The 7,856-nt window shown below is 30.5% G+C and overlaps 2 protein-coding genes across 3 annotated transcripts; both read right to left on the bottom strand.

The window, feature by feature from the left end:
- Positions 1 to 6: 6 nt before the first annotated feature.
- LOC116348608 (leucine-rich repeat transmembrane neuronal protein 4-like) lies at positions 7 to 3,536 on the bottom strand. Of its 2 annotated transcripts, XM_031779660.1 has the most exons (3): positions 2,812 to 3,536; positions 1,027 to 2,565; positions 7 to 696 (listed from the first exon to the last, which is right to left on the bottom strand). In XM_031779660.1, exons 1-2 carry the CDS (start codon positions 2,895 to 2,897, stop codon positions 1,506 to 1,508), a joined length of 1,146 nt encoding a protein of 381 aa, XP_031635520.1. In that variant the 5' UTR covers positions 2,898 to 3,536; the 3' UTR covers positions 7 to 696; positions 1,027 to 1,505. The 2 variants fall into 2 exon arrangements, with proteins under 2 accessions (XP_031635520.1, XP_031635519.1); XM_031779659.1 differs by having other exon boundaries at positions 1,027 to 3,536.
- Positions 3,537 to 4,235: 699 nt separating this feature from the next.
- On the bottom strand, positions 4,236 to 7,826 carry LOC116348609 (ras-related protein Rab-2A). Its single transcript, XM_031779661.1, has 7 exons — positions 7,382 to 7,826; positions 7,068 to 7,090; positions 6,054 to 6,186; positions 5,941 to 5,967; positions 5,708 to 5,863; positions 5,403 to 5,583; positions 4,236 to 5,303 (listed from the first exon to the last, which is right to left on the bottom strand). The coding sequence occupies exons 1-7, from the start codon at positions 7,402 to 7,404 to the stop codon at positions 5,205 to 5,207; spliced, it is 642 nt and encodes a 213-aa protein (XP_031635521.1). The 5' UTR covers positions 7,405 to 7,826; the 3' UTR covers positions 4,236 to 5,204.
- Positions 7,827 to 7,856: the final 30 nt, after the last annotated feature.

Below are 7,856 nucleotides of genomic sequence, written 5' to 3'. Positions count from 1 at the left end.
CACATAGGTTTTTACGATTATTCTCACACATATATTTAGAGAAAAACAAAAATTCTATTATTGTAATCAAAACGCATTCATCGAACTTTATATTATAAATTTAATAGAAGAAGATTTTATCTGAATGGGAATTCAAGAGCGTTGGCGCAGAAGTCAAAGTTCAAAAAATATATATTATTCTTTTAATGAGCAAACAACTCGAATGGTTCGAGAAGATCCTCTCCGAAAAGCAAAGGTGCGTCAATTATTCTCTGCTCTGGGCGATCCTGTTGTGTTACGTAGTATTGAACACATCTTTTGAGTGCAAAATCACCATTTTTTGATATATCATAAAGCCTACAATCAATTGGAGTTTGCATAAACTTCCAACAATAAGGAGTAGCGATGAAGTAGTGCGTTCCTCGCTGCTTTGCAATTTTTGAGGCGTTGTATTTTATCATAGATTCCAGCGAATTTTTTAAAATAGATATAACAACTATCAATCATAATGGGAACTCGTTCATTCGTTTCTTTGGTTTTTATAACAGGAACATAATGTGCGTTGCATGTTGCCAATTCTTCAAATAATTTGTCAACTGCTACAGAATCAGAAAATTTGTTTCCTTGGATTTGCTGCCACAATTCTGGTATGGGCTGCATCAACTGTTCTTCCCAACTTACTGTTCCCTGTAAGCTCATGCACAGCAACATGATCACCTGAAAAAAATTATAACATACATATTATATGTATTAATATTAATAGTAAAAACTAAGTAAATGTGTCTTGTTGTTTAGAAGAAGAAAAAAATCAATGCCTACGCCTAACTAACGCATAAATCCGTTGCGATGGATATTGTCATATGAGTTTATGCGAAAAATTTTATTTTTTCTGTTTATGTTGTCTGAGAGTAAAAGAGAAATTATTTAGCCGCTAGATCTTCAATTTCCAATTTAAAATTATCGGACTAGCGGTCAAATGATTTCTCTTTCACACTCATGCAAAATAAATGGCTAACAGAAAATGTTCATAAATAAACCTGTACTTACTATTTTTATTCTGTTCATGATTCTCTTCTGCTAATGACGGCTACACCTCAAATATGACTGATTAAAATGTTCAATTTTAATTACCAAAAACTAAGCTTCAAAGTTGCTTACAAAGACATGACACATTTCTCATTTTCTCTTTCAAGGTAAAAGACGTTTTTGTGTTCCACTTCTGAATCAGCATATTTTGACGGGACTTTCAAAAAAACACGTACTTATTTGTTTACACTGTATCACAAGAAACTTAACATACACTTTCTGGCGTGCATTATTCTGTTAAATTGGCGTGAAAATCAACAAACCATTTATGTAATTCATTATGTTGTTTTCATTTCTCTTACTTAATTTATTTATTCGAGCTAAATTGAGCTAATTATATATGCTAACTAAAAAAATCTTAATAAATATGTCAAGATCAAAATGTAAAATGGTACCCCCCTATTACTATATTCTTTTCGATATGAGGCCTTTATGATTTTTTAACATGCTACCGTAGCTTTCTTCTTTTCAAGGGATGCCAGCAATTCGAGGAAAGGTGAATATACCTCACCATTAATATTAATATCAAGTTTGAATTGCTTACAGTCATATAAAATTTGATTTTTTCTTTCAGTGCTCAAATTAGGAGAGATTATGTGCAATTGTCGAATCAATGGAAGAATTTGCTTGATATCCGCAATGCTAATTTTTTGATTTGGATTTAATTCAAAATATAAAAACTTTAAATCTTTTAGATTGGAAAGATCAGTAAAATCGATATAATTAATTAAATTGTGTTCAATATCTAAAAAGACGAGATTGACCAATGGCGATAACATTGATAGGTTAGTCAGTTTATTGTAACTCATTGATAAATGTTTTAAATTACTATTTGGTTGGGCATCGACGAAATCAATTTGATTGTTGTCTGCACTTATTTTGTGCATATTCGGTGGAACAAAAAGTTGAGTTAGGCCACAATCTGACACATCCAATGATTTTACGTACGCACAAGTTAAATTAATGCTATTTAGGTTTTTATTGCTATACACATCCAGAAAGTAAAGATTTTTCAGAGTGCAAAATGTTTCCGATTGAATGATTCGCAAGTTATTAAAACTTAAGTCTAATCGCCACATATTTTGATTATAATAAAATAGATCCGATTCAATTGCTTGAATACGATTACCATTTAATAGCAAAATGCATATGTTAATTAATGATTTAAAAATATCTTTAGGAAACGCGGAGATACGATTAAATGACAAATCTAAATGCCTCAATTCGAAAAGATTATCAAACGTGTCATTTGCCATTTCCATGATTTTATTATTTGATAGGATTAGGGAATTTAATTGTGAGCAATTGGAAAAGAAACGACCTGGTAACGCGAACAGTGTATTATTTGAAAAATTGAGTTCTTCCAAGTGTTTGCATTTACACCTACTATTTATTTTGTCGATTGCTGACAAAATTTGATAATCATGATTAGGAATGTCGATCATATGTGGTGGTATTGATGAAATCACACAGAAAAATGATGTCAACAGCAAAAGTTGTCTGAAATTATAATGATTAAAATGAAAATATATAGTAATAATTACAAGAAATGTATTTAAATAATTTAAAATATAGCTGAGCAGAGGGATTTCTGATTCAAAACCATTTGATGAAATTACTGAATAATGCATGAAAAACTTTTATCTATTCACTGACAAATCAAAAACATTCCGTTTATTCAATATAATTGCTTAGGAATAAAATTGTTTTAAGCAACTGCTTTCATAAAAGAAAATGAATTTTTACTTGTTGACCATGTTTGTTAAGAAAATCGCTGCAATCACTGTTTGATAAAAATAATATTCCAAAATAAATGTTCTCGGGCAGACCATCACAACTAAACTAAACGATGTTCCTGCAACTCTTAAAAAAGGCACAGGTACACAAAAAAAGTATGTCAATACGTTTAAATTAGGCGGCTTGTGAAATAGCAGGTAGTCGATGTCTTTTTTCCATTGAATATTTTTTTTATTTGTTCTTCAGTATAAAAACAACAATAAACAAAATAAAAAGTGTATAAAATGAAAAGAGAATAACAAAAACGATGGATACAATTCATTTGAAATGTATTTGGAAGTAAACTAAAAAATAAAGCCATACGGCAATTCATCATGGTCTGAAGTTTGGACTCTGAAGAAACCAATAGAAGAAAATAAAAACAATATCGCATAAGAGGTGACAACGGTCAAAAATTTCTCCGTTCATTGCTTTTTAGGTTTGAATAAAGCAACAAGAACGTAGATACCATACATTTTTCACACATACTTTTCTCATTCGCTCTCTTCACATTAGTGGTGCTTATGAGAAAAAACAACATTTTGAAACTTTGAAGGTATTTTAATGCAAATTAGGTGTCCCAAAAAAATGGAACCCTTAATTTTCATTGACATTTCTTTAAACTCTCAGAATGTTATTTTACATGTGAAGAGAGCGAATGAGAAAAGTATGTGTGAAAAATGTATAATAATAAAGCAACAAGAACGTAGATGCCATGTGTGTATATGTGTGCACTAATACGTAAAAACGTGGATGAAATCGGCTTTTTCACACTACTGACCCTTTCAAATAAAATTCAAAGCATGTTATTTGCTCTGGTTTCAATCCCTCCAAGAGATTTGGAACAAACACAATTGACCACATATACTATAATCATGGTCACCTTTTTATTACAAAGAAAAGAAAATTGATTTCAATCAAAGGTACCGTAATAATAGCAATATTTCGTTGAATACATAAAAAACCGGACCACGTGGTGTGGAATATATACGATTTAGTTAAAAAAAAAATGATAACCTGTATATGTAAAAAAACTATACATATTTTTGCACAAAAAGTTATCTCATAATTTGTTTACTTTACAAAATTAAATTATAAACGTTCATTTAAGACATCTTTTATGGAATTTGAAATTTACTACGTAAAACATTTTTCAAGAGACATTAATTTTATAGCAAAACGAAACCATTCCAATGTAAATAGAATATATTTTTTTGTGTGTTTTATTTTGTAGTTTTGGTTAAATTATGTTTTTGCTGGATATCATCATACAAACATTTTTTATTTTTTTTGAGAAATTGTGAGTGTGTTCGAAATCGTTATTATAATAATTTGTTTCATTCCAAAATACTGAAATAATTCAGATGCATAGTGTAATTGAAGACAATGAAAGGTGGATGGACCAGCATTATGGGGTGTCCGATATTTATTACAAGAAACTTACAAAGTATATTCGTTTGCGATAAAATATAGTACAAGCGGCAACATTTCGGACACAATTATAAAAATTGTTGAATGAAAATTTAATCTTTTCATAAATCAAATTAACGCGATTTGACGAAATATGTCAAAGAATCTTTAATAGCGAGAATATTGTTTTAGAAAAATGTCGAAGACATCCAGTAGAAGAGATAGCCCCAACGCACAATAAATCCTTAATGAATGATCAAATATTCATTAACGATAAAACTACTGTCTCCCAGACAATATATTCGGACTTTGTCATCTGGATATTTCAGCTCATCTGGATAACGTTAGGTGATGATACGAAATGAAAACAATAGAAGTGATTGCTATAGTTATGGAAGAATTTTTATACCTATACAATACAATAATCACTTCTATTGTTTTCATTTCGTATCATCGCCTAACGTTATCCAGATGAGCTGAAATATCCAGATGACAAAATCCAAATATATTTTCTGCTGTCTCCGCACAATGCCAACTTTGAAACTGATTCTCGATGTATCAAAATTGAGTTGTTTTTAAAATAAGCTTCTTGGTCTCTTGAAAAAGACCCAAACGCTGAAATGTTTACGTAGCGTGACTGAGCCTCAACATCATGCAGAAACTACAGCGCTGATAAGGTACAGACTGAATGAATTGCAAATATTCTGGTGGAGAAATGATTAATATACATCAGCTGTTTTCATATGATATTCTGACTATGATCGAAATGAACAGAAAAAAAGCTAGTGATCTGAAACTTCGACTTTATAATCTCAATTCAAATTGTTTTCATGCTATTTTCCTTATAATTGTCTTGATGAAAATGTCCCTTTTGATAGATTCAAACGTGTTTTTTTTCTGTGTAATTTTTTTTTTTTAATTTTATATGTAATGTATTGTTGGATGTTGTTTGTTTAACAACAGCCACCGCTGCCTTGACTCCCTTGACTTCCAGCACCAGGTAGTGAAGGATTTGTTGGCGAATGCTGTTGTCCGATTTTGATTCCATTGGCCTGATGATAATCAATTACAAGCAAATTAGAAGATTTTTATGCTTACTCCCTTGAAAATTCCATAAATATGAAGTTGTCAAAATAAAATGACAAAGTTACCTCGTTGTTGATGTCAAAGACACCTTCTTGAATCTTCTCGTAGATTTCTTTGGCCGTATCTATGAAGGCTTTTTCCACGTTTGATGCTGTACGGGCGGAAGTTTCAATGAAAACTAATCCATGTTCGCGAGCAAATGCCTTGCCTTCTTCCTCTTTTACCTCACGACGAGAGTCTAAGTCACTAATATAGTCAACAACAAATAAAATATATCAGTTAAATCGCCCGTTTATTTTATTTGTATGTTATCAAAACAGCTGCATGAATCCATGCTATGATTCATAAAACAAATTTTGAAAAATCAAACCTTTTATTTCCAATCAGCATAATGACCATATTCGAGTTTGAATGTTGTCGGGCATCTTCAAGCCATGTAGTCAAATGGTTGAATGTTTCTCGTCGTGTTATATCGTACACTAGCAATGCCCCGGCAGCTCCACGATAATATGATCGAGTAATTGATCTGATTGAAATGAAATACAATTATAATATTTAAAAACAAAATCAAAACTCAAACAAATATTAAAAGAAAACAAGTACCTGAAAGCTTCTTGACCTGCAGTATCCCTATATATAGCATAATTTATAGAAAAAAATATAATACAATATACAATAAAATAAAGTAAAATAAATTACGATTGTAATTCGTTTACCATATTTGAAGTTTTATTTGTTTGCCATCGATAGTGATCATACGAGCACCGAATTCCACGCCAATTGTCAAATCGTGAACGGGTTGGAAACGTTTATCGGTGAATTGTAAAAGGAGACATGATTTTCCGACTCCTGTATATTCAAAAATATATATACAAAACTTTTAAAAATGAAATCAACAAGATAGATTTAAATGTTGATTAAATAAATTAACCATGTGTATGTGTATGAGTCTTTGTTTAGATGATGCCAATTATCAATAATCATTATTGAAGTCTGGCGATAAATGCACCGAGTTCGACTAGAATTCATGACTCAATATTGGACCTCAATACAGACGAAATTTGTTTGTAATATATGGATAGTCGCTGCCAAAGATAAACACTCTAAGTGTGATAGCAATGCGTAGGTGGATGGTTGCGAAGAACTTGAAAGTTTAGAGCTTTGATGTAAAGTATGTACATGCTTATTGAATTGAAATAAAAATATTAACGAATGGATGACGCTGCGCGATAAATAAAACGTAAAATGATGTATTTTATTTTCAACATTATCAGTGTTTTTGCACGCTATGAATTCATGCAAAATGAATAAGGATCGCATTTAACTAATGTTATGAAAACGTCGTTGCACAAAAATTAAACAACAATCTTTCGAATATGCGTTGCGCTTTTGGTAAACATTCAAGGTTTAAATCACAGTATATGCTAAAATGGTAGTTTATTTTGTTCGACTTTCTTTGTCGTTTTTCAGTTGTTTCTCTTAACGTTGTTTTCATTTGTTTTATTTAGTGCACAAATGAATCGTATGTTACGATTTGTTAAACGTACTCGCATATCAAAGGTGAAAAATAATAACTGCACATATGTTAGTTTACGGCTCTGAAGTGCGCATATCAAACAAGCATTTATCAAACAAAGAATTTTTTTTATTATGAAAAATAATTAAATAAACAACTGTCAATAATATAATGTAATCCAACTTAATTTAATTAAAAAGTTTTAATAACATACCCGTATCTCCGATGATAATATATCTGCACACCAAATCATATGTTGTAGATTTATTCCGAATTACGAATGATGCAGAAGGGAGGACGGAGATAAAAGTGTGTGTGTGTTCGTATCGTTGAATGTTGATATTTACCGCAAAGAAGACCAAATATTATAATATAAATGGAAAAGACAAAACAAGATAAATTATTTAAATTAGCTTTTTAAGAGAATTTACAAAACATCTCAATGCTGTCAATATTATCCAACACACATAAAAAACAATAACGCAAAACAGCAACTAAAAAAATCAATATTTCCCATACGGAACTTACTTAAATAAATACGCGTAACTCATTTTTGTTTTATTCTCTTTGTTTCTTCAAACTTCAAATTTAAATTGACCAAATTGGCTGCGTTGATATAACTGGCACACGGAAAACTACTGTTTCTTTCACTATATAATAAATTGAGGATATATATTTCTTTTCGATTTACTATAATAAATGCTCAATATGATTGAATTGCCAACACTTGCTACGTATATTCGTCGTCGTTCCAATCTGTTTTTTTATATGTTTTAATGCCTTAGTTTTGACTGCTTTATTTTGATTGTGCTGCGTATATTTGACACAATGACAAATTCAAGATTAATATATAAAATCAAATGACAAAAAAAAATTATAAATCAAGCAGACACCATATTCAATTTTGCACGAATCTTTGGTTCTTTTTAAACTTATTTTCACTATATGTTGAATGCTTTGTTTAATACGTCTGAAGAACAAAGTTTGCAAGTGTTGTCAGCGT

The sequence above is a fragment of the Contarinia nasturtii genome, unplaced genomic scaffold (assembly GCF_009176525.2).
Source record: "Contarinia nasturtii isolate CC-2019 unplaced genomic scaffold, AAFC_CNas_1.1 Cnas_scaffold_2586, whole genome shotgun sequence".
NCBI classification, from domain to species: domain Eukaryota; kingdom Metazoa; phylum Arthropoda; class Insecta; order Diptera; family Cecidomyiidae; genus Contarinia; species Contarinia nasturtii.
The sequence above is the reverse complement of the archived record's forward strand: the minus strand, read 5'-3'. Positions and strand labels throughout refer to the sequence as shown.

Coding starts and splice junctions, on each gene's coding strand:
- LOC116348608 (XM_031779659.1), bottom strand. CDS start 2,696: ATGCATTATTCAGTAATTTCATCAAATGGTTTTGAATCAGAAATCCCT.
- LOC116348609 (XM_031779661.1), bottom strand. CDS start 7,404: ATGAGTTACGCGTATTTATTTAA. Junction 6,187..7,067: donor TATTATCATCGGAGATACGG/GTATGTTATTAA, acceptor TTGAATATACAG/GAGTCGGAAAATCATGTCTC. Junction 5,584..5,707: donor ATGCTGATTGGAAATAAAAG/GTTTGATTTTTC, acceptor TGACTATATTAG/TGACTTAGACTCTCGTCGTG.